This window comes from Melopsittacus undulatus, chromosome 3, assembly GCF_012275295.1.
Source record: "Melopsittacus undulatus isolate bMelUnd1 chromosome 3, bMelUnd1.mat.Z, whole genome shotgun sequence".
Lineage (NCBI taxonomy): Eukaryota > Metazoa > Chordata > Aves > Psittaciformes > Psittaculidae > Melopsittacus > Melopsittacus undulatus.
In genome coordinates this window covers 432,654-457,846 of record NC_047529.1, presented here as the reverse complement: position 1 = coordinate 457,846, position 25,193 = coordinate 432,654, and the positions used below count along the sequence as shown (strand labels likewise).

At 55.1% G+C, this 25,193-nt stretch overlaps 2 protein-coding genes across 2 annotated transcripts in view; one reads left to right on the top strand and one right to left on the bottom strand.

The window, feature by feature from the left end:
- RALGAPA2 (Ral GTPase activating protein catalytic subunit alpha 2) overlaps positions 1–16,818 on the top strand; it is a 110,022-nt gene extending 93,204 nt beyond the window's left edge. Inside the window, exons 38-40 of the mRNA XM_034060969.1 lie at positions 6,199–6,320; positions 14,207–14,246; positions 16,741–16,818. Of these exons, the coding sequence (XP_033916860.1) occupies positions 6,199–6,320; positions 14,207–14,211 (127 nt within the window). The 3' untranslated portion in view covers positions 14,212–14,246; positions 16,741–16,818. The remainder of the gene's footprint in view (positions 1–6,198; positions 6,321–14,206; positions 14,247–16,740) is intronic.
- A 6,787-nt stretch (positions 16,819–23,605) lies between these two features.
- Positions 23,606–24,855, bottom strand: INSM1 (INSM transcriptional repressor 1). The gene has a single exon (XM_034061065.1). It carries the CDS (start codon positions 24,853–24,855, stop codon positions 23,620–23,622), a length of 1,236 nt encoding a protein of 411 aa, XP_033916956.1. The 3' UTR covers positions 23,606–23,619.
- Between the last annotated feature and the right edge of the window lie 338 nt (positions 24,856–25,193).

The window sequence follows — 25,193 nt, the reverse complement described above, 5'->3', positions numbered from 1 at the left end:
TCCAACCCAGACTGTGGTTCTGTAAGATAACTCACCCCACCACCCTCAGGAGGGAGGACCTCTGCATCTCTGCTCTGCAGCACTGGGAAGGTGACTTTCAATAGACCTGAGCAGCTTCCATCCCTTTGGGGGATCTCTCAGGACTGGATAGGGAACTACATGGATACTTGTAGAGAAAATTTACACTGGGGGAACCATGGCCCACTGGTCTACTGGCCAAAAACTTGTGTAACTGAAGTCACAACGGTTCTTGTGATACAGAACACTCAGAAATAGCATCTTGGTGGTTACATCTTCATGTGCCCTGTGGAATGATTTCCCAGTCTGTCTGCTGCTGCACAAGCAGATAATAGGCAATTATGTCATTATTGTAATCAATTGAAGTATTTTAATCAAAGCCTTATCAGCGTGATGGAGCATGGAGTACAGCTGCTCATGGACCTGCGGCATGCAGAGGGACGAGTGCACAATGCAGAGTGTGCAGTGCACCTGTGTGTGGTGCTTGCACTGCTGTGGTGTTGAGTTTGTGCTGGGGTAGGAATGATCTCAGTGACAACAGGACTAAGGAGGGAGGTGAGCTGCATTCCTGAGCGGCTGTTCAGCAGAGCAGGTACCTGCGCAAACAGGAGGTCCTCCTAGGAGATAACCACAGGGGCTCCACATTAGAACAAACAGTCCTCAAACAGGGATAATAGTGCCCATGGAAGTGCAGGACAATACAGCATCAGGAGTTAGGGAATGGGTAGAAGGCACCTTATAAATCAGCCAGTTCCAACCCCTGTTTCTTCGCACTCCTGTGGAAGGGTTGGGCTGTAATGGAACAATGTGTCTGCTCCCAGGCTTCCCACGAGGAGGAGGAGGATTTGGTGAAGATGAAAGCTGGTTTTATGCCTCATTCCTAATAAATGCAGCATTCTTCCCCCAGTACATGGCAGGACTGAGGTGCCAGGCTGTGCTCCCATCGCACCCTGGGCACTGCACACTGCAAGCCTGAGTGGAGCTGCCAGCCCTGGGCACTCCCATAGGATTCTGCTCTTATGCTGCTGATTTCCACGGAGATGGTTTGAAACCACATGAAATGTGGGTTTGTTGTTTGGTTTCACTTTCCTCTCTGAAGCAATTCCTGGTGACACTCTGTGAGGAAGCCAATGTGCTGTGTGGTGGGAAGCACTGCAGCAGCAGCAGCTGTGTGCCCTGCAGAAGCACTGCAGCAGTGTGCCCTGCAGCAGCCGTGTGCCCTGCAGCAGCAGCAGCTGTGTGCCCTGCAGAAGCACTGCAGCAGTGTGCCCTGCAGCAGCCGTGTGCCCTGCAGCAGCAGCAGCTGTGTGCCCTGCAGCATTAGCCCTGCTATGTGCCCTGCAGCAGCAGCAGCAGTGTGCCCTGCAGCAGCAGCAGCCATGTGCCCTGCAGCAGCAGCTGTGTGCCCTGCAGCAGTGTGCCCTGCAGCAGCAGCAGCCATGTGCCCTGCAGCAGCCGTGTGCCCTGCAGCATTAGCCCTGCCATGTGCCCTGCAGCAGCACTGCAACAGTGTGCCCTGCAGCAGCAGCAGCCATGTGCCCTGCAGCATTAGCCCTGACATGTGCCCTGCAGCATTAGCCCTGACATGTGCCCTGCAGCATGAGCCCTGCCATGTGCCCTGCAGCAGCAGTGTGCCCTGCAGCATTAGCCCTGCCATGTGCCCTGCAGCAGCACTGCAGCAGTGTGCCCTGCAGCATTAGCCCTGCCATGTGCCCTGCAGCAGCACTGCAGCAGTGTGCCCTGCAGCATTAGCCCTGCCATGTGCCCTGCAGCAGCACTGCAGCAGTGTGCCCTGCAGCATTAGCCCTGCCATGTGCCCTGCAGCAGCACTGCAGCAGTGTGCCCTGCAGCATTAGTCCTGCCATGTGCCCTGCAGCAGCAGCAGCAGTCACAGGTGATGTGTTGCTGTGTTCTGCAGTAGCTGCAGCTCCATCTCCACCCCTCAGGACTGGGGTTCTTTTGTCACCCCGTGCACACATGGAGGTGGCAGAGCTCCAGTCTTGGTGCCAAGGTGCTGGCCAAATGCTCCACAACCGAGAATCCACTTGAAACCTCTCCAGGCCATGGGCTTCAGTGAGTCCCATCTCATGTACACTGGGGCACAGCCACCCCCTGCACTGGGAGTGCCCCAGTGTTCCCAGTCAGAGGGCTGCCTGCTGCACAGCTCACACAGAGGGGTGGCAGGGCAGGGAGGTGTGCAGTGGAGGGGATGAGCTCTTGGGGTTGGCAGCAGGGGATCATTGCTGTGGGTACAGAGGAGCTGGCACCGGCCAAGCATGGAGCCCTGCCTCCAGACAGATGGTCTTCGTGGTGCTGAACCCAACGGTTGGGTTGAGCTGGACGTGGCAGACTCAGCCTCACGCAGAACATGTCTCATGTGGCATTGCCCAGTGTAAGACAAGCATCACCCTGGGAAGTTTTCATCGGAGATGCTTTGGTTTAAACAAGCCCATAAATGTGCAGTTGTTGACAGGAATGGTTTGACTGCACCTGCCTGGTGAGGGATATACATTACTGAAATTCCCCCAAAAGTTTCCAGTTAAATGTATGCACTATGACAGTCACCAGACCATAAATGATGGCAACCCTATCAGGCAGATTGGGTTTCACACTCAGGTTGCCTGCCACGTTTGAAAAGCACAGCTCTGTCTTGTGCAGCCAATTAGTGCCTCAAGGTCATCTACCATTTATGTTAGATCAGTTTTATGGTCCCTGCTTTACTCAACTTTGGTAAGTCCCAAATATTTATGTCCTTGTTTGTCTTCAAAAGCCTATCATGGTGTCAGGAGCAAAGCTGTTTGTGGAACCATCTTGGGTGCTTATGGTACGTATTAGAAGACTGAAGTATGTGTGATGGTCAGAAATGACTGAGCAGTAACTCTTTGGTATTGCAGTCTCAACAGGGCACGCAGTAAAACAGAGTCCAGCACAGCTCCGGTGGGGCTGGAGAGCTCTGGCTTGCACCTGGGAAATGAAAAGTTAAGGATTTTCTTTCTTCCAGTCTCCCCGGTTGGGTGGAAGAGGGAATTGGCACATGGACATGGAGACAGCCTTGATGTCTGATGAGCTGGAAAGAGCTGTCGACCTCTATACTTCCAGCTTCTCCACTGGCCAGATGCCCTGAAAGCCCTTCTCAGGGTGGGATGCACATCACAGATGGGATTTACATTAGGTTGGTGCCAATAGCCTGCATTAGCTTCCTTGGCAGTCCCCCTGGAGCCGGAGGAACAGTCGTTTCAGTGTGTGCTCTCCATGGGCCCGAGCAGTTGGGTCCCAGTCCCAGGGCAGGAGCCCCTTGGCACTGGCACATGATGAACAGGGAGCCGTGGAGAGCAGCCGGTCACAGCTCCCACAGACCACAGATACTCCTGTCTCTGTTTGCACGAGCAGAGCTGTGTCAACAAGATACGCAGTGGTTTGCAGAGAGGGGAGAGCACAGGCAAACGCTGCCAGGAGGGTTTGGTTTGCTAAAGCAGCGTGGGGAAGGATGGGTGATGTGGAGCTGATGCTTTTGCTGAAGGTCAGCACAGAGTTAAGGTTAATCACCAACAGTCCTGGATGTTCAGGATCATCTTCTCTATTCCTGTTTCCAAATGCAGTTATTTATGGGTCAGTGTTGTGTGTATGCGCAGAGGGGGAAACGTTGGACAGATCTTGACTCCAGGGTGGCTCAGTTCACCTGCAGAACCCAGATGAGGACCTTGAAGGCTTTTCAAAGTCCCTGCATTTTAAACTGTGGGTCTGAAACCGGCTCTGTGTTGTAGAGGTGAGATGTGGAAGTGATGCTTGTAGGCCAGAGCCACACACTGCCTGGTGCCGTGTCAAAAAGCTCTACCTTCTGTCTTCTTTTGATCCTCCATCTGGAAGGAGGATGCACATGGACTTGACCATAAAGGTCTTTTCCAACCTAGCTGATTCTGTGTTTCGCCACAGGACAGTAAGATGTAGTTTAATACCTGAACACGTGTAAGTCAGGAAACTCCCACCACTGGTTCCTAAGGACAATGGCACAGCAGATGTGCAAGGGCTGCAGCTGGACAGGTCACATCTCGCCCTAGTGGGTGATGAAGGTGGTGGCAGAAGACTCTGACATGAGCACAAGTGAGCAGCAAAGCAGTGGGGTTGTTTGCAGACAGGTTGTTTGCAGTCAGGTTGTTTGCAGCTCGAACAAGGTACAAAGGTTTTGTGTGAGAGGTGAGGTGGTACTTGTGATGCTGTTTCTTGACCTGTACATATGGGCTGGAGGTACTTTTTGGAGGGTACTTCACAGCCTGTTTGTCATGTTCCTAATGCCGCCATTAGAATTCCTAAACTTTGGTAAAGCTTCAGTTTTGGGTGTTTTTTAATGAATCCAAACTGTTTTCCCTGATCCATGTGTGTATTAAGGCAGAGCCAGCAGAGTTCAGTTTAGTTTCCTGCAGTGACTGATGCTCTCTAGATCAGGCTGTGGTGGTCCTGACAGTTGTGCTTTGGGAAGGCCGGGACAGACGGGAGAGGTGTGCCCAGCTGAGGAAGGTGATGGTCAAAGGGGGGGCCAGGTCTTCCTCACTGAGCTGTGGTGTGCACCTGCTGCTGTCAGCTCTTCATTGCCGAGGCCGGGTTGGACACGGGGGCTCGGAGCAAGGTGCGCATGGACCTGCCGGCCGCGGGGGCGCGCATGGATCTGCGGGAGCGCACATGGATCTGCGGGCTGCGGGGGCACGCATGGGTCTGCGGGGAGCACACATGTATCTGCCGGCCGCGGGGGCGCGCATGGATCTGCGGGGGGCGCGCATGGATCTGTGGGCTGCGGGGAGCGCGCATGGATCTGCGGGACCCGTGTGAGCAGATTGATCCCGGCCGGAGCCTCGGGTGCGCGCATCAGAGCATCACTCTGCGCCCTCCTCCCCTCACCTGGGGTCACCTCCCGGCCTGCAGGACGTGCACGTCCTGTGCCCCTGGGCAGAGCCCGGCCCTGCTGCCCTGTGCCGCAGGACCAGGACACTGCTGCTCTGGAGGTGTTTGTAACCCTGTTCCAGAGGGGTTTGTTATGTGGTGACAGTCACCCGTGGCACTTCACTGTTATTAGTGATGCTTTTCACTCGTAAGCACTCACCTGCACCGTGTTGTCACTGTGTTCTCACTGCTCCTCATTTCCACCTTTCACTTGGCCCTTGCTCCTGCTGGCCGCGTTAGAGCACGATCCCAGTCACACAGACACAATAACGAGGGTCTGAAACTTTGTTTTACACGAGGGAACAGAGAATGAGCTGTCAGAGTGGCTCCTGCGAGCCCTAATGCAGAAAGTCATATGCAAGGTGCTGCAGCCCCTTGTAGGTTTGCTTCAGGCGTTATCCTGGTATTGGAAGCATCTGATTCACCTTCTGAGGAAACAGAAGCTGCACACAAAGGGAGAGATTTGCTTTCTCCACAGTGAAAAGCTGCCGCAAGCAGGGGTCCTATTAAGACAGCTGGAAAGTTGCTTCAGCTTGTTACGCTTGTAAGTTTTATTGGTGACTGGTTTTTGATTACACATTTGAATGCTGTGTGTTCCAGGTTGCCGAGTTTTAATTAAAAGGCAATAGTCTTGATGTTAGATGGCTTTGTTGTCTGCATTATGCAGACTATAATGCATGCGAGTGCTGGGGTGAGTTCCTCCAATGCGCATGGCTCATTTAGGATACAGAAGGTTGCACCTTCTAGCACCTGCCTACAGACAAACCACACGCTTTCAGGAGCTGGGTTTATTACAGCTGATTTCTATTAAGAACTACAGTGATCAAATAAATGGGGTTAGAAATAAGGGGGGGGGGGGGTCCTCCCTCTGTCCTGCAGCTTGTTTCTCCAGCTAGTATGTTTTTCTCTCCTGGATGGGTGGCTGCAATGGGAATGTTGTGTACTGGGAACCCCTCAGTGCTGCAGCTGGTCTGTAAGGTGGGGTTTGGTGTAAACAAGCAGCAGTCCCACAGATCTACCAGGTCACCACTTTGCATTCATGGAGCTAAAAGGTTCTACCCTTAGTTTCAAGCCATTAAGTGTGTTCGGAACTGTTAAGCAGCAGTGGGCAGGTTTGGTCCTCGCTTTGCCACGGCTGTGTACAGCCCGGTTAGTGTGGCTGTCAATCTGAAGTGCTGGTGTTGGTGGACTCCGTGCAACAGCATCTAACCCTGCACACACGTTTCCTTAACCCGGTCGTTGCAGTTACGAGGAACGAGCTCTGTATCTCGAAGCAATAATCCAGAACCATAAAGAAGTAATGACATTTGAGGATTTTGCCGCTCAGGTCTTTTCTCCCTCTCCCAGCTACTCCCTCGGTGGAACTGGTGAGTCTCTGCGCGTTGTTCTTCTCTTTAGCACTAAGAAGCACTTGAGCAGCAGATGTACACCTGTTTTTTGTAGATAAATGCTTGCAAATTTAAGACGACCATTCTTCCCCTGGATCAACTAATGAATATCAAAAGGAATGATGACATTCATTTTAATTTGTTTTGCATCAGAGCCATTCACTCCGCTCCTTTCTTCAGCTATCCTGTTAACCCCCGAATCTAGCAAGGTTAATGAACTTTCTCTCAGTAATGTGCTCTGCTCCATTCAGGAGGGTGGGTTTCTTGCTGAGCTGGGAATATGTTGTTCAAAAGCTATGCCTGAATCGGTGCTTACTTATCGAGAAAGAGTTCCTCGCAGTAGAAGCCGTTGCTACTAATGCTAAATGGGGATTATGCTGCCGAGATACCAGGGTCAGGGATTAATGCACCAGAAATGTAAGAGCGGTGCTCTGTGCGCAAGCCACAGCAGCCAGCAGTATGCTAACAGATCCCTGCAATATACATGGCCAGGCTGCCTTCCCACACCTGGCCTGGAGCCTGCTTGGCTTGGGTTAGTGTATGGAAGGATGCACATACATGTGTATGTGTGTGCATATATATGTATGTACATACACACACATGAATGCTGATCAGCACTCATCAGCCTTGCTGAAAGATGGAGATGTAATGCTGAGCTCTGTGAGCCTGGACGCTAGTGAGACACAAACTGCTGCTTTGCTGCGGTAATTGGGTTTAAACAAACACCTCCTAAAAGGCAGAGCTTTGACTCTGAAATGCAGATTTCCAGTGCCCCCAAGATGTGTTTTTCCAGCCTCCAGAAAGTGCCTGGTCCCCGTGTGCTGGACTCCCGAACAAAGATTCCTTAATCCCTTTTCTACACTCAGAGGGGAAACTGGCACTTTCTCATTACTCCCTGCTCCTCTTTCGGATTGTTTAATAGATTATTTCAGACCTGTCTAAACGTTGCAGGACATCTGCTCTATTTCTCTTCAGCCTGACTTGTTAGCAAATATCTTCCATCTAAACTGAAACATTGAAGGAAGAAATTAAATTTACCCAAATAAATCACTTACAAATAAAACCAGGCGTGCGCCATTGTTGAACGTTACTGGCTCCGGTCCTGCAGCTCCCGGAGCTTTGTTGGGAGATAAGAGGAGGCTGCAGGGCCGGCGCTGGTGGCCAGCAGCAGCAGGCAGCAGGCAGTGCAGATAAGCAAGCTGGCAGGAGGAGAGGGGAGCTGGGCCATTAACATAATCGCGCCTCCGCTTCCTGGAGAGGCGTCAAGAAACACAGCGATGGCCTCTATTGATCTCTGCTGAACTGGAATACTAAACAACATTAGAAAAGCTTATAACTTAAAGCTTTGATTAATGTTTTCTACATTAAAAACTAGAACAGCTGTGAATTAAATTCTTTTATACACTCTGCCAGAAGTCTGAGACAAAAAAGATGATGGGTTTCAATAGACGTGGAGCCTGCGTGCCAGTGTTGTTCGCGCTGTGAATCACTATCTGTTGACGCATCAGCAAATCAAAGTGCAGCTCTATGGGTGTATTTTAACTGCTTTGCTCTGTGTATAATTGTATTTCGCTTTCACATTCTTCTGGCGGCACACAGTGATTGTATTATCTACAGATTCAGGTTGACAAGCAAGGACAGAGTCATTTGGTAATGCTGGAGTTGTACTTTCTGAAGTCTTTGATATGTTTTCTGTGCTGAAACTGTTTAAGATGTTTCCTAATAGGTACTTGAGTTTGCCAGAGCACTGTTCAAGCAGCAGTACCTGAGTGTGGTTTTGTGATTTCAGGACTTTATGTGTGTGTAAGAGCAGACCCTGCCCCAGTCAGGTCCTGGGTTTTGCCTTCCAAACATCAGAATTTATGTCATAAGAACCTGGAGGCTGGGCCTGATTTCTGGCATCAAACCCTTTGCTTCAGAGACTTTCCTCACCTTACCCAGTGATTTACTTGCATCTGGAGTGGGATGCTCCCAAGAGCCAGGTCGGGGGTTACCATTAGGATGTGTTTTCCATCACTTGCCCAAGGAGCAAGGAGGCTGAATGCAAACTGCAAAGCTCAGGCCCAGGCAGCAGTTCCCCTCCCACAACCTTGTATAGGGCTGTGCACAGATCCTGAGCATCCCTCAGTTGTTTTCCCACCTTTGCTGTGTGGGGATGCTACCAACAGCATCCAGAAATCAAGAACACACCAGCTCAGGTGCAGCTGGACCAGGTTTGCAGCATCTCTTCATCCCTCTGGTGATGAGGAATAGGAAGGTATGTAAAACTCTTCTGGAGCCACTGTCAGTGTGGGTGCAGTGGGGGCAAGCACTGCTCTGTGTTCTCCAGCACACAGACTGTCCCTCTCTGCCACAGGCACTTAGACCTGCTCCAGGCTTAGACTCACCTGCCCTGTGCCTGCAGAACTGCCTGCTGCTTGAGGAGCAGGGATGGTGTTTCTGTCCATGTGAGAGGGGGAATGTCTGTTCTGAAATGGGAAAAATGAATCACAGAGCAGTGAAGGAGCGGAGCTGACACAGGTCTGTGTTTCCCCTTCTCCGGTAACAAGGCAGCTGCCCAGCTTAAACCTTTCAGGTAAAACTCAGGTGAATTTTCCTGTGATGTTAATACCAGTTAATTGCAATCCTGTCATCACTGCACGTGCACAAGAGAAAGGGGCAGTGAGTAAGTGTGCCTTTTATTAAACTGAAGTTTGGTTTTAGCAGCCAACATGGTGCAAGAAGCAAATCAGATGTGTGAAATGAATCATGTATCTGGCTGTTAATGACACACGTTATTGGGGTGTTATTAACTGTCATCTATTTATTTGAACCTGATGCTTTTATGTTTCCTGATGGTGCCCCAGGGATGCTGCCCCTGGACTCAGCTGGGATGGGGCTTGCTTACAAGGATGTCCTGGCTCTCCCCTTCCACACATGGCCTCGCAGGTGCACAGAAATCATCCAGTTGAGACCCTCTCTTGCTGCTTTCAGCAGAGCCTGAAACTCCCCTCCCGTAGCACAGAGAGCTCCATGTATCTCAAAGGCTGGAAGTGCCTCCTGGTAGGCAGAATGGGCATCCCTGAGCTCATTGAGGGGATGTGCAGATTAGGAACAAAAGATGAGAATTTGGGCCTTTGTTGTTAAACTGGTACATTACATGCTGTATTTTAATTAGGCTGGGTCTGAGAGTCAGCCCAGGAAATCCTCAGTAATCCAACACCAGTGAATTGCTCTTATCCTTTCCCTCTGCAGATCTCTCTCAGGTTCAGGGATGGGGTTTAAGCTGCTCTCTTTCCCTGCTCTTGCCAAAAAGAAAAGCAGTTATTCACCAAAATGCGTGTGTGTTCCTGAAGAAACGCCATCAAACTGAAACAGGCACAAACCCATACAAAAGCATTCCAACTTTAATTACCTCTGGGACTAAAGAGCGCTGTTGGTTTGTTGTTTGGGGTTTCTTTTTCACTTGAGATCAGGAGCCAGAATGGTGTTAGCCCTTAGGAAATGGAAGCTCAGGTGCACCAGGAAGGGGAAGAGGGCTTTAGGCTCACAGGGGCAGATTCCTGCTCTGGAGACAGCCCCCAGCTCTGCTTGTCAGCAGCGTGGACTTGCAGTTGGTTCTCAAAGGGTTAACTGGAGCGGGCACACTTGACTGCTGAGAGGACTGATCTAATCACTGCCATATCCAAGTGCATCTGTTCACCATGAGGTCATCCTTGTGCATGCTAATGATTTGGAAAATAAAGCATAATGCTTGACGTTATCAGGAGGGATAGAGTGTGCATCTTGGCTAACAGCTATTGTGGAATGAAGCACAGCAGAAGCATCCCAGGCTCTTGCTTTCCATTTCCGTGCTTTAAAGCACTGTTTTCAGTGGAGCGTCAGGAAAACTGCGCTGGAAAAGTCTGCCATATGCTATCTGTTGATAAATGGATTCTTTAATGAGTGTTAGAGCATTGCCCAGGAGCAACACTTGAGTTGAGGAACTGTGGTTTCCAGCCTTCCTGCTTTGACGCCTGCCTGTGATTTACATAAGCCCAGGACTCTGCAGCCATTCTCTCGGAAAGGTGACCCAGGCTCTGCCTTTGTCTCGGACTTCTACACACTTCATTCCTCATAGGAAATCCTTGAGTCCCACAGGCGAGATGGGCTTTGTTTTAAGGCACTTTTTGCTGGATGCCCAGCTGCATCTTTCCCACTTCAAAGAGAAAAGGGGTATTTCAAACGGCCATGTCATTTTAAAGTCTGCTCTTTGACAGGAACAAAACCAACCCTGTTGTCATAAACAGACTTGTGTTCTTTCTGATGCTAATAGAGCAGCGGTTCTCCTTGGGTTAGCTTGGGTTTTCTGGGGGTTGTTTGACTCCTTTGTGTGTTTCCTTGCAAAGCTGTAGGTGTTTGGCCAGGTCTGGCTGAGACAATCAAAGTCTCTCCAGGTTCTGTGTAATATTTAAGGAAACCAGGAGGGGCTGAACATTAAAACCCACAGGTCTGAAACAAGCTGCAGTGCAGTGGTGCTGGGGCATGCACAGCACACCTGAGCCTGGGTTGGATCAACGTGACTCTGAGGCTGGAATGGAAGGATGAGTTTGTGGTGGCTGAGGCATGGGGAATCCGTGTGCTGACCCTGCCCCACAGTCATCACAGCTGGGATGCTGCTGTGGAGCCACACATGGTGCTTGGACACGGGCTTGGACCTCAAAGCTGAATCTGGCCTTTATCCAGTGCAGGCACTGCGCTGGAGCATGGAGGGAGCACAAGGAGTCCGGTCACTAACTCGAGCTCATTTCCAGGTCCGAGTGAGAAGCAGCATGTGCAGTGCAGGTGCTGGATGACTGCAGTGGTTGTCCAGGCCCTAAACAGAGAGGAGAACCTCGGGGAGGTGGAGCAGAGAGCTGAGGAACTGAGCAAGCACAGGGACCGATCCCTGTGTTGACACATGGATGCTGCACAGTGAATCCATGTCCGGGTGGAAGTACACCCTCCTGCTGCAGGGGCACCTGTTAGAGCTGCAGGGACAGCACTGGAAGCCAACAGTTCTTCCTCTTTCGGACGAAGCCCTTTCCCAGGCTGCGGAGTCTTCCCTAACTCATCAGTCAGTCAGGCATGTAGCAGTCTGAAGGCTTCAAGCACTGCATGAGGGAACAAAAGGAGCTCTGCATCCTCAGTACTCCGTGGGATGTGCCCTCAGACCCTTTGGGTTCAGTTGTGCACGTTGGCAGTGTGATAGTTTATGTTTGTACATGAAAGAGAAATACTTTCTCAGTCAGTCAGACTCTGATTGTCCCTGTAGGGGTTGGAGCTGGTCTGTTATTAACCAGGGCAAAGTCACAGTGAATACCAGCAGTCACTGGGTGCATCAGCTCTACCCCCAGGCTCCAGTGACTGCAGGGGCTGAAGGAGGGCACTGCAGGAGGACCAGGCCTGGTTCAGGTCAGGAAGCTGCTGTTCTTCTGCACTCCCTGCTGTGGGATCTCCCCTGTGCCCACCCCCGATGAGGACCCAGGACACAGCGCAGCCCTGGGGCTGCTGCTCCATCAGGGTCTGCAGTGGGGTGGGATGAGCACAGCCCCAGGCCCAGCCTGTGCTCCTGCTGCTTCCCGGCCCAGTGACCAGCTCCGAGCAGCTCTGCAGCCATGACCAGAGCCCATGGCCAGGGCTGGATTCCCGCTGCCTGTAGGCACAGGATAGGGAAATACTGGTGTGACCAGATGGGCCCTGTGCTGCGGTGACAGCTCCTGTGCAGATGCACGTCAGCCCTGCAGCCACAGAGGAGAGCTCTGGTGCAGTGCCAGTGGAGTGCAGGAGCAGTGCCAGTGCATTACCAGTGTCGTGCCAGTGTAGTAGCGGTCTAGTGCTGATACAGTGCTGATGCAGTGCCAGTGTAGTGCCAGTGCAGTGCCAGTGTAGTGCTGGTGTAGTGCTGGTGTGCTGCCAGTGCCATGTCAGTGCAGTGTTGGTGTGGTGCTGGTGTGGTGCCAGTGTAGTGTTGGTGCAGTACCAGTGTAAGTGCCAGTGCTGTGCTGGTGCAGTGCCAGAAGGAGGCTTTGGCCAGGATCGAGTCAGAGCAGCTCCAGTGCCTAAAGGGGCTGCAGAAAAGCTGGAGAGGGGCTTGGGACAAGGGATGTAGGGACAGGCCAAGGGGAATGGCTTGAACCTGCCAGAACAGGGGAGACTGAGCTGAGCTCTGAGGCAGAAGCTGTTCCCTGGGAGGGTGCTGAGGTGCTGGCACAGGGTGCCCAGAGAAGCTGTGGCTGCCCCATCCCTGGCAGTGCTCAAGGCCAGGTTGGACACAGGGGCTTGGAGCAGCTGCTCCAGTGGAAGGGGTCCCTGCCCGTGGCAGGGGTTGGAGCTGGAGGAGCTTTAAGGTCCCTTCAACCTAAACCGGGCTGGGTTCTGACTCTGTGGTTCCCTCCAAATGCACCCCCAGGACAGGCAGGCTCAGGGTGCTGCTCATGTGCTTTCAGCCTCTCCTGCTGAAGGCAGAGCAGAGGATGTCACTGTGCTGGGTGCATCAGTTAACGGCTGCTATGATTCCCTCTGGAATTTCCTTACCTTCACATTCACTGGGAAGGAAAACAAAGACACCAGAGATGTGCCATAGCTGAGGGGCTGATGAGGGGACAGGTCATGGTCGCTGTGAAAACCCCATGGGCCTTCTCAAGTGTGAACATTCAGAATCCTTAGTGACCACTCACCGTGTTGTGATCCGTTTGTACTGCTCGGGCTGCACACGAAGGACCACCGAAGGTCTTCCATTGACCACCTAAGGTCTTCCATACAATAGAAGCTCGTGCGATGCTGTTGCTGGACACAAGAAACCCTGACCTTCCACCACGGAAACACCTCAGCCTCCAGGGAGAGGAGCCCTCGGATGTTACTGCCCCAGGGGCTGCAGGAGATGCCTCAGTGCTGGTGCTGTGTGTGCTGTCCTGGTGAGGACTGGGCTGGCTGTGGTGTGGAGCTGGACCTGGCCCCACAGCACTGGGGGCTCCGGCCTCTGCTCTCCATAGGATTCCAAGCTGTTTGTCCATCATCAGTACCAACACTGCTGTGTCTGTGTGTGTGGTACAGGGTGGATGGGTGTATGGTGAAGGGTGTTTGTGTGTGTGGTGAAGGGTGTACATGTGTATACGTGTGGTGAAGGGTGTATGTGTGTATACGTGTGGTGGAGGGTGTATGTGTATATATGTGTGTGGTGGAGGCTGTATGTGTATATATGTGTGTGGTGGAGGCTGTATGTGTATATATGTGTGTGGTGGAGTGTGTATGTGTGTGTGTGTGTGGTGGAGGTTGTACGTGTGTATATATGTGTGGTGGAGTGTGTATGTGTATGTGTGTATGGTGGAGGGTGGTCTAGAGGAGTTGTTTTGCTTCCAGGAGGGTTTCTCTGCTTCACAAGTTGAAGAGAAATGGCTCAGAGACCCTTCTGTCCTAGAGCACATAGGAACCAGCCTTGTTCTGCTCAGCAGATTTGAGATGATGAAAGCTCTCCAGAAGATGACTCTGCATGTAAAGTGTATTTGTATCTGTATTAATAACTGAATTCTTAATCCCTGCTGCAAGGAACATACTTTAACAGCTTACTCTTTCACCTGCATACAGCATTTCTACCTGTAAGAGACTTCGGAGGCCTCTGATGGTGTTCAGGTGCAGTGTTCACAGATGGGTACAGCGCTGCCTGTAGCAGGGGTTTGCCTCCCATGGGTGGGAAGGGTTTGTGCCCAGGGATTGTCACTGCACACCTCCTGTGCTGCCCAAGTCGGGTTTTGGGTCCCGGCTTGTCCTTAGGCTGGTGCCACTCTCGGGGTGCCGTTGCCGTGATGCCGTGGCCGGTTTCGGCTGCTGCCGCTCTGACTGACGCCTGTTGTGTTCTCTCCCTTCAGATTAGAATAAGTACCGGGCTCGTTACGGTAATTGCCGCAGGTAAGAGCGATGCTTCCCCTGCTGCCGCCCGTGTGCTCCACCACTAACAGCCCTGCTCCCCCTGCTCCTCCTTGCGCAGTGCTCAGTGCATGGCGGCTCTGGGGCTCTCGGGTCTGTCTCTGCCTGTCCCTGTCAACCTCAGCCCCATCTCCTTGTGCTTCCCGCACCCCGCGGTGCCCAGCGCCCATCCCAGTGCCTGCTGCTCCCTCGGCTGTGCCGGGACCTGCTGCTGCGGGAAGTGTTTGGCCACGGCCGGGCCCGTTTGTGCGTGTTTGTGGCCAGGGCACCTCGGGATGGGATCGGGGATGGGGCAGCCTTCGGGAATGGGCTGCGGGCAGCACCCGTGATGGGGCTCACCAGGAAACAGGGAATACTGGCGCTGGGCTCCCCCTTTGTGCGGCTTCTCCTGCCGAGTTGTACACGTCAGGCACTGACCCCCGTGAGTCGGGAGCGGATGTTCTGGGTTTGCCCGGTTGATTTCACCCCGTGTGTGCCCCTCTGAAGCACAGACAGCAGGAGAGGGAGCCCCTTCCGCAGCGGCACCGGTAACACCGGCTCTCGGCAGCCCCCTCGCCCCGCACGGCTGAGCCCGGCCCCGCACGGAGCTGCAGAGCCCTTGCAAGACGCCAAGTAATTATGGCCCGTGCCAGACAGCTTGCAAGTGGAATTACAGTATTTGTATGGAGCTGCCTCCTTTGTGGCCGGGGCTCACTCCGCAGCTGCTGCCGCCCCATCAATCACGGCGGTTCGGGGAGCTCCAGGCTGGTGGCACCGCTCGGGGCTCGCCGGCACTGCCGGAATGTGCTGCGGAGCAGAGTGAGGTGTGAGCCCTGCTCCCTGCTCCCCGCTCCCGGCTCCCTGCTCCCCGCTCCTCACTCCCTGCTCCCCATTCCCTGCTCCCGCAGCCGCCTCCCTCGGCCGCGGGCGCTGCTTTGTTCTGCGCTTGCATGAATATTGCTGGAGCTCGTCTGTTGGGTGAAAACTGTATTATTTGGACCATCTGCCGCTCTGCGCACCGCAGGAATGCGGAGTGCGACACCTCCCTCGCAGCCCGTCCCTCCCCCTGCAAACAGCAGCACCCAGCTCTGGTTCACCCCAGCCCGACAGCTCCGCGGTTGTCACACAAATGCCTGTACCCAAAGTCAGGGTTTTCACCTTTCTTTAACGCTGTGTCCCCTCAGTCCCGTGTCCGCCCGGACCAAGCGGTGAGTACAGACTGTCCTGGACGTGCAAACGCCGTCTGTGGATGGCAGGGCCTGGCAGTACCTGGGTTGGCTGCAGCCCTCAGCAGTGCCCGGCTCGCCCAGGCCTGAGGGTCTCCATCCAGAGCACAGGGACTGAGGGGCTCTGTGCCCCTCTCACACCCATTGTTCTTCACTCCCCGTTCTCATTAAGACCTGTTCAGCCCAGGCCGCTGCTCCTCAGCGCCTGTGGGGTCATCGCAATGAAACCTGGTGGTGCTGAGCCACGAGTGCAGCAGCTGCAGCCACCCCAGCCCACACGTAATGGTCCCGCACGGGGGGTGCAGGTCACTGATGTGATGGGTCCTGTTCAAGAAGTGGAACTAATCAGAAAAGATTGGGATTCTCTGGGATTTTTATCAGGGGCCAAGATGCCTCCTGGGCAGGGTCCCCATAGAGCATTCACACTATGGAGACTCATTTCCAGCTCCCTGCAGTAGATCAAATACAGGAGAGCATTTGGAGGCACAGCAGACAATAGTTTTATACAGCACATGCTCAAAAGAAGCGTGTTTGGAGATGTTGGGTGGGAGCTGTGAGCAGACAGGGTGGATGCTCCCCAAGGCAGCAATGTTGCAGCTGCTGCTGGAGCCGTCAGTGCAGGGGCTGCACCAACCGGGGTACCAGGACTGAGGGGGGACACTGCTGGGGGGGGGGGGGTTGCATGAGCCCTGTTTCTGAAAGCTGAGAAATTCCCAATTTCTCCAGGAAAGCTGGAAAGTGTCCTCAGCTGCCTGGGCCAAACCTCATAGAACCACAGAATCCCAGACCGGTTTGTGTGGGAAGGGACCTTAAAGCTCCTCCAGCTCCAACCCCTGCCACAGGCAGGGACCCCTTCCACTGGAGCAGCTGCTCCAAGCCCCTGTGTCCAACCTGGCCTTGAGCACTGCCAGGGATGGGGCAGCCACAGCTTCTCTGGGCACCCTGTGCCAGCGCCTCAGCAGCCTCCCAGGAAACAGCTTCTGCCTCAGAGCTCAGCTCAGTCTCCCCTGTTCTGGCAGGTTCAAGCCATTCCCCTTGGCCTGTCCCTACATCCCTTGTCCCAAGCCCCTCTCCAGGTTTCCTGCAGCCCCTTTAGGCACTGGAGCTGCTCTCAGCTCTCCCCTTCAGGAGCCTTCTCTTGTCCAGGCTGCCCCAGCCCAGTCCCTGTTTACAAAGCCAGGCTCTCCCAGTGCTGGTTCAGGGATGGGAGCTGCTGCCCTTGCATCGGTTCTGTGCCCGCTCACGGTGCTCTCTGCTCCGCTCTGTTCCAGGCTGCCCCAGCACCAGCGCCGACCTCGAGGTGTCCCCGGCGGTGTCTGCGCGGCGCTCGCCCCCGCTGCGGGTGCCCGTGCGGCACCGCGGGGCTCCGGGACCCGCACACGTGAGATCCTGCCCCCCCGACGTGCGCGCTCCCGAGGGCAGACGCGAGGGTTCCGCTCTCAGCCCTGCGGCTCTGGGATCAGATGCTGCCCGTGACGTGTTCTGCTCCATCGCTTCCATCGCGGAGCACAGGAAGGTGACCGGATGCTCCCACCACTGGGGCAGCATCAGCCCTACAGCAGCACATGTCCCCCCCAGCACCAGTGCACAAACGCTGGTGTCACAGCCAGAGGACACGAACCAGCACTGATACCTGTTACTTAACGTAGCTTTAGAGCGTTGTGTTGGTCACCCCGGCCAGCACCTGGTCCTGCCTCAGGGAATGGTGTCCCCAGAGGGGTTTTCACATGCGTGGCCACCCAACAACCATCCCCTTCCCCTGGACAGCGGGTGAAGGATGGGGATGCTGCACAGCCTGCGTTCCACCTCTGCTCCCCCACTGTTGTGTGCTCATCCAGCACCAGTTCTGTGCCTGTAGCTGGGAATTAGTAACCATCATCACAGAGATCATTTACCAGAGAGCCAGGAGGTGCCACCATCCTCACACAGTGGCAGCACCTCCATTAACACCAGTTTAATTGCAGTACCTTGTGCAGGGTCACACGTGTGTGTGCAGCTGTCCCAGCCCATCGTGTCGGTGCAGTGGAGCAGCAGCTCTTGTCCTTGGTGCCCATCATCCATGGGTGCTGACCGGTCACTGGGGTGGCAGCATCCCGAGCACCTTTCAGCACTGCTGCCCTGCAGGGTGCAGGCTCTGAGCTGCAGGGCTCCCACTGCGGACAGCAGCGACTCCTCAGCTGTGGCACCATTGGCTGTGATGGCAGCTGGAACCGGAGGGAGGAATAGACACAACCCAATTCCCTTTGAAGAGCAAAGGCCCCATAGCAATGACCTCCTGGGTGACCACCCCCAGTCACCACAGCCAGGCCACACTCTGCACCCTGCGGCCTCACTGCTTACAGGTGGATCTGCAGGTGTTGGGTGGCCAGAGTCCTCCTGGCACTTTGTGGCACACCTGGCACTGTGCTTCCAACAGGAGCTGTGTTTCATGGGGTTCCAACGGTGCCAACACCTCAGAGCTCGAACCTGGTGTTGTAAAGGTGAAACAAACCCAACACAAACTCAGGGTCTGCCCCATTGCCGTTGCTGCCTCCCAGCCTGGGTACCACTGATCGTGTGTGGGTAACGGACAGCAGAAAATGAACCCTAGTGTTGAACTGTGCTGTTTTCAGGGCTGGCTCGCTCCGAGTTACCCAGTACATGGTCTGAAATCACTTCAGAGGTCTCCTGAGCAGGAGACGTCTCCCACTGAGCAATACCCATCACTAATTCAGGGAAGAACTGAAACACTGATGGAAATAAAATGGTATTTTCCTGATGTCAGAACCTGAAACCTGTTGATTTGTAAAGTTCGGCTGTGGTTTTGTACGGACCTGGTTCCCTCACACCCCAGTAAACCTGTGCTCACAGCAGCCTCGCATGAGCAGGGGGGTTTGTGCCTGCGCCGGGGCCGTCAGCAGCCCCTTCCTGGGGGGTGGGACTGGGGGGACATGGGACCCATTGGACACGCTGCCACCGGCTGTGTGTTCCATGGGGAAGATGAACACGTTTGTTGGGCTGGATCCTGCCAAGGGGCTTGTGGTTGCCCAGGAACACCATCAGAGCAAGGGAAGAGGATCTTAACCTCAGTGCAGAGCTGTGCTCATGTTAAAGGCTTGGTGCTCCCTTCACTGTCCATAAGGATAGGCCACCTGAGAGAGACACACAATGGGTTGTTGAGGTTCGAGCTCAGCCGCACACACAGAGCAGCATCAGCACCCAGCTCCCCTCCCTCACCCCATCCCTTTACCTGGGGTGTCCTTGGTCTCACTCCCCCCACGATGTGTGTTTGGCTGCTGCACGCTGCATTGCATCACACAGGCACAGGAGCACACGTGTGTGTGTGGTCAGTACCTCCAAAGGACTGGCCCTCTGGCCTCCATCCCACTGCAGCTCTAGGAGCTGACCCTGCCACCAGACTCTGCAATGGGTTAATTTGCTAATTACAGCCCATTACACCCCCCCCAAGCCATGATTTATGTCCCGTTCAGCACGGAATGCTCAGTGAGGCTTCCCTTGGGGTGCGCGGAGCCTCACTGCGGAGCAACCTGCGTGAACATCGGACCCAGCGTGTTTCTGATGTGGTTTTCTGCTCTATGGGAACATCCCTCAAGGAAAGGAGGGGGGTCTCTGCTCTGTGACAGGGGGTACGTGTCACCCCCGCTGGTGCCAGCCGAATGCAAGGGGACTGTCGGGCACTGGGAGAGGGCGCTTGGAAACGTCCATTCCTGTGCTGAAGGGGGGAGGCAAAGGAACCTCTGCAGCTGCTTTGGGCACGATGGGGAATGATCCAAAGGGCTCCGGATAAACCCCACCTCAGAAACACCGGCCCCTGCCCCACAGCGCCGCTGACCCCGGGATGGGGGGCACGGACACCCCCAGCAGCAGCAGCAGGACCAGGCACCGGCAGAACCATGGACATGCGCAGACAGACAAACAACGTGAATAAAATAGTACAATAAAACAAAAGTAAAAATCATTATAAAAGCAGAAATGATTTTATGCTCATACCCAGGCTGCTTAACCTTTAGGATGAATTATTGCTGTCTGTTAATAGGATCTAGGTTGTATTATTAAATAAACATAATAATTACATATATCATGCTACAATTATATGCTATAGTATATTTAATTAGTATATATTAGTTTATATTAAGTATATCCATATATGCATATTAAGCATAGTATATATTACAGGTATTAAATATACATGGATATAATGCTTATATAATAAGCATAATATATATTCTACAATCGATGCCTTAGGAACAGCATCATATAATGCAGATAATGAAATATACATTATTATATAATATACAGTATACAATATGCACTACATATTCTATTATATATTATTAATACATTCTATTTATTACAATTAATAGTCACTATATATTTACTAATTTTACCAAAATACGGATTATAGATTACATCTATACTTTATATTATATATACATGAGATATGTACATGTATATCTGAACACATACTTAGTATACAGTCGAGATAAGAAAATTGTAGTTCTATAAATCATCTCAGCAATGGCTGAATTATATAATGAATATACAACCCCTGCTACCACATTAAGTGCAATGCCTGTCTAATGTACATCACAGAAGCAAAGCCCTGCACACAACACAGTCCATAACTACCGGTTCTGGCTTACACATAACATGCATGTCTAATGGGTATGTTACACCTGCACTTACACACAGACCTGTGCATGTATGTACACATGCACGTACACAACGTGCACTCTGCAATGCTTACTCCATGCTCCAGAACATACAAATTAGTGGCTATAGAGCTACTAAAACCCCCAGTGAGACAGTATTGTTTCCTCACATGAGCATTGGATCAAGCACCTATAACGATATATATAATGCACCTGTAATATTACATACTGTGTATGGTGTGTTAGAATATGCCTTATACAATAAGCAACAATTTATAATATGCATTGTATATGCATATTTATATGTTTCTATATTATGCAGATGTATTATGTGTAATTCATTACATAGTTAACTACATATTACTAAATACAGAGATAATCGATACAAAATACCCGGAGATAAAGGGCTCACAATTCCTGTGTTTATTTAGGATTATCATTGATTACACACAGCAAAGTCTGCATTTCCTGTGCGTACCCACAGTGAGCGGGTCCAGCGCCGTGTCCCACACGGTGCCTGCCTGGGACTTGTCTGGGTGTTCTTGAGCTGTTCCAGGAGGGGCTCCTATGGGAAGCTGTCGTGTCACCGGTACCGCAGTCACTGGGTGCTCACCCTGCGGCCGGTGCAGCACAGGTGAACACATCAGCTGCAGGCTGTAAACTACATTGAGTTTAAACCGTTTAAAGCCATAATGAGGCTTTTTATGTGCATGGGAGGATTCCAGACCTTGGGATGGGATGTACAGAACATGGGCTCCAGCCACCCTGCTCCAGCCACCCATGGGAGACGTCTGGGGGCTCGAGGGACTCGATGCAGCAGCAACGTGGGCCTAAAACAATCTCCGGGACCCAGCACCCTCAGAGGAGGGTGATGGGACAGGCGGAGTGTTGGGACTCACAGCCCACGGCGCCCCACACCATCCCATGGCACCGTGTGCCCTGCTGGGGACGGCCAGCCCGCGACTCCATGAGCTGTTTTCCCTCCTGCCAGCTCATTACATGGGTCTGTGTGGGGCAGAACTCTGAAAGGCAAAACCAAAGCCCCGTCCCTGCCCATTCCTGGGCCATCAGAAGGTGCCCAACGAGGCCAGGCTGCCCCTTGTTAGGGCCCTGTATCTCCTGGAACGCACGTCCTGGTCCCTTTCAGGCTGCAAAGAGCCGTCCGGGCCCCTGTGTGTGCACACCCCTGTGTGCCCGGAGAGGAGGGGGCTCCTGCTGACTGCACACAGTTGGACACTGCCCATGTGCCCGCCGACCCCATGTGCCAACAGCCCCATTCACTGCCCTTCTCCTCAGGACAAGCAGTGGTGCTGCCATAACGTCCCTCAGACACCCACAGGCACTCAGACCTCCCGGCCCCGCGGGTACAGCCCCAGGACACCAAAGCGGTTCCCCCGTTTTACAGGAGCCCCGTTTGAACGTGCTCCAGTGTCACTGCTCCTCACTCGGCCCTACACGAGCAGCCTCCACCACTCCCACTCCCACTGGAGGACGGGGGAGCTCGGGGGCCCGTGGCCATCCCCGATGGTCCCTACGGACCTGGGAATGATGCTGATCCTGACCGGCTTTACCTGGCCCCTGCCGAGACAGGCAGCGATTTACCTGAGCATGGAGAAATCTCTGTCAGTGTGAAGGTACAGGCTGGGAGCACCCAGTGGGGTGGAGCCTCCAGGTCACCCCGATAGATGTGCTGGTCATCACTCCGGGCACGGTGGCTGCTGTGTGCTGGAGAGCACAACCACGAGCACTGGGAACCCCTCAGGAGCTCCTGCTCTGCTCCGGTCGTGAGAGCAGCCTGCAGCTGTGATAACACAGCGCCAGGGAAGCAGGAAGAGCATCCCCGCACTCGCAGCCCACTGAGGGGCTGCTGCCCGCACCTCTCAGGCTACGTTCTGTGTCTCACTGTTACCGGTTTACAACTCAAACCACGGTTTTATCTCAGCCTGAAGCCGGTTCCGGGATAATGGAGCTGTGTCCCGGGGACCCAGCAGCAGGAACTCGCTGCTCTGGTGGCTTTTAGCCCTGCTGAACAAGGAGGTAAAAAACATCTTTAGGAAGATTCTCTTTCCCTTGAAGCGCTGCTTTACCAAAAACACCCCGAGGCTTCCCGGGCAGCTTCCAGCAACAGCTCCCATCGGTCCCCTGCCATTTCCGATGGAAGAGACGAGAGCGAACCCGGCAGCAACAGGTCCTAAACCTCTCCCAGTGCGCAAAAGCCTCAGAGGCGTTTCCATCCCTCAGCCTGTGCCAGAGCCGCCAGATCGGTGCCCCTCAGCCCTCCCCGCACCGGGATGGGGCAGGGTCTCGCCCCGGCCCCCGGGTAGGGCGGTGATGGGAGGTTGGCTCCTGCTGCGCAAGGGAGCGCCCAGCACTCAGCACCCAGCACTGCAGGGCTCGCACCAGCTGCGCACACAGCTGACATGAGAACACGCTGCTAAAACAACGAAGAAACTCCTTTTTGGCCCAACCTGTGCAGTCCCTGCACAGAGCGAACCCTTGGATTCTGTTTGTAGAGCAGTTCGGACAGTTCTGTACAAGTTGCCGCTCCTCAGAACACCCGTAGGCCCCTTCCTGTCCCCGCTGGGTGACACGACCACCTCTCCCCTCGCAGGGTGACCCGAGCGCTGTGCTCCTTGTCCTGCCCCTGCCCTCGGAGGTTCCTCACCCGTCAGTGTAATCCCGGTCCCGGTAGCAGCCCTGGCGCACGGGGCTGGCAACACTGAGGATGCTGTAACCCCCCCATGCACCCAGGCAGCCTTCCCAGCACCAGACACCCCCTAATCCCCCCCCCGAGGCGCAGCGCAGCCCCCAGCCCCGGCCACAGCAGCACGCCTGCATTGGAAAATATTTTATTTGAATAGTAAATAATTATACAGTTGAAACAGTTCTATTGAAGCACTCTATAAATAGCTAACAGTTAAGAAAATAATGTGTGTAGAAAAAGAGATTGCATCTAAAAGTAAGAGCTGTCGGTTGCACAGGATCGAATGGCCAAGGTCGTGTGTGTTCTAGGTATAAAAGTTAAAACCTTTATAGCAGATCCCTTGAGAAATAAAAAACTCTTCTAAAACGCACAGTGAAATGGCAGGCGGGGACAAAACCAGCGTCAGAGCATCTGCGATCAAATAATATCAATCTTCATAATTAATATAAATAAATAACGAATAAATAACAGAATTACTCAAACCAACATATACAGATAGTCAACTCGTGAGCTACCTCGGGAAGGGCAAACCGAACGGAAACAGAAGGTTGGCATGTCACAGTTAAGGCAGTTTCTACAGCATCTTCTGGAGACCATCAACAGCGGCGTCAAGGCATCGGCGGCTGCGGGAACGGGAACCCTCGGGCGGCTCCTCCGGCGGGTCCGGGGTGAACCGGGAGGGAGGGCCCCGGCGGCGGACGCGAAGCCGGGCTCCAGCGGTTCTGCAGCCGGGTTAAAGCTAATCGTGTGTCGGCCCCGGCCGTGCGGGGCGGTGCGGGAAGGCACGGGCGGCTCTAGCAGGCGGGCCGCAGCGGCACCTGGAGCAGGATCACCTGCCTGTTCTCCGACGGGTGGCACTTGTTGATGTGCCGGGTGAGGCCGGGCGAGCTGTAGAAGGTGGCCGGGCAGTACTTGCAGGGGAAGACCTGCGCGGCGTGCAGCAGGCGGAGGTGCCGCTCCTGGCTGCTCTTGCTGGGGAAGGTCTCCCCGCACACCGGGCACAGGCGGCACTCTGCGGGCGGCGGTGCGGGCGGCTCCTCGGCTGCGGGCTCGGGGGGCTGGTGGCCCAGCAGGTGCTTGCGCAGGTAGGCCTGGCGGCGGAACCGCTTGGCGCAGCGGGGGCACTCGAAGAGCCCCTCCTCGGAGCCCGCTTCCGAGCCGCCGCCGGGGCTCGGCGTGTCCCGCTCGCTGCCGCTGCCCGCTCCCGGCTCCTTCGGCGGCTCCTCCGGCGGCGCTCGGCCCGGCTCGGGGCCGCTCTTGGCGGCGGGCGGACGCGGTTTGTGCCAGCGGCGGTGAGAGGCGAGGTTGGCGGGGCAGGAGAAGACCTTGTCGCACTCGGGGCAGCGGTACTCCACCCGCACGATGCGGGAGCAGCGGTGCTGCGCCAGCGCGAACGGGTCCCCGTACTCCTCCTTGCAGAGCTGGCAGATGAACTCGCCCAGCGGTCGGGCGCAGCCGCTCCGCGCCCGGGCCGGAGCCTCCACCGGGCCCTCCTTGATGCGCAGCCCCAGCACGGGGGACGTGGTCACCTCGTCCTCGAAGGTTAACTTGCGGATCGCCTTCGCCTTCTTGCCCGCAGGGCCCTTCTGCCGCCCGGGCTCCGCGGCGCTCGGCGGCCGCTTGCTGGGCTGCGGCCGGGCGGCGGCAGCGGGCGGCGCGGCCGGGGCCGCGGGGGCTGCACCGGGACCCGCAGCGGGCGGCTCGGCGGGGCCGGCGGCAGCGGCCCAGAGCTTGAGCTCCGCCGGTGCCAGGAGCAGCGGGTCCATAGTGACGGGCACGGCCGGCGCCGGGAAGGACTCGGCCGAGACGGGCGAGCCGAGGCTGAAGCCGCGCTCCAGGAACGTGTCCCTGCTGACGGGCCGCGTGGGGCTGGACAGCGCCTGCCCCGCGGCATCGGGTGTCCCGCACGGCACCGGCGGGGGCCGGCCCGGCGGCGGCGGCGGCTCCCCCGCGGGCTCACGGCAGCAGCGCGCCCGGTACGAGGCGGGGGCGGGCCGGCGGCTGCGCTTCACCAGGAAGCCCCGCGGCATCGTGGAGCCGCCCGCGCGGCGCTGCCCCGGTACCGACACCGGCACCGACACCGGTACCGATACCGGTACCCCCGGCCCCGGCCCCGCCGCTCACGGAGCCCGGCCGCGGCCGCGCCGCCTTTAAGCGGGGCCGGGGCCATTGTTCGGGCCGGCGGCGGCGGCGCGGACCAATCAGCGGCGGCGCGGCGGGCGGGGGGCGGGGCCGCCGTGCACCTGAGCCCCCCGCCGGCGGCACGCGCCCGGCCCCGCCCCCCGGCACGCTCCGGCACGCGCGGGCCTTTGTGTGCGGCCCCCCCTCCCCCCCCCGTGTGCCCGGTGCCGGCAGGGGGGGGGGGAAC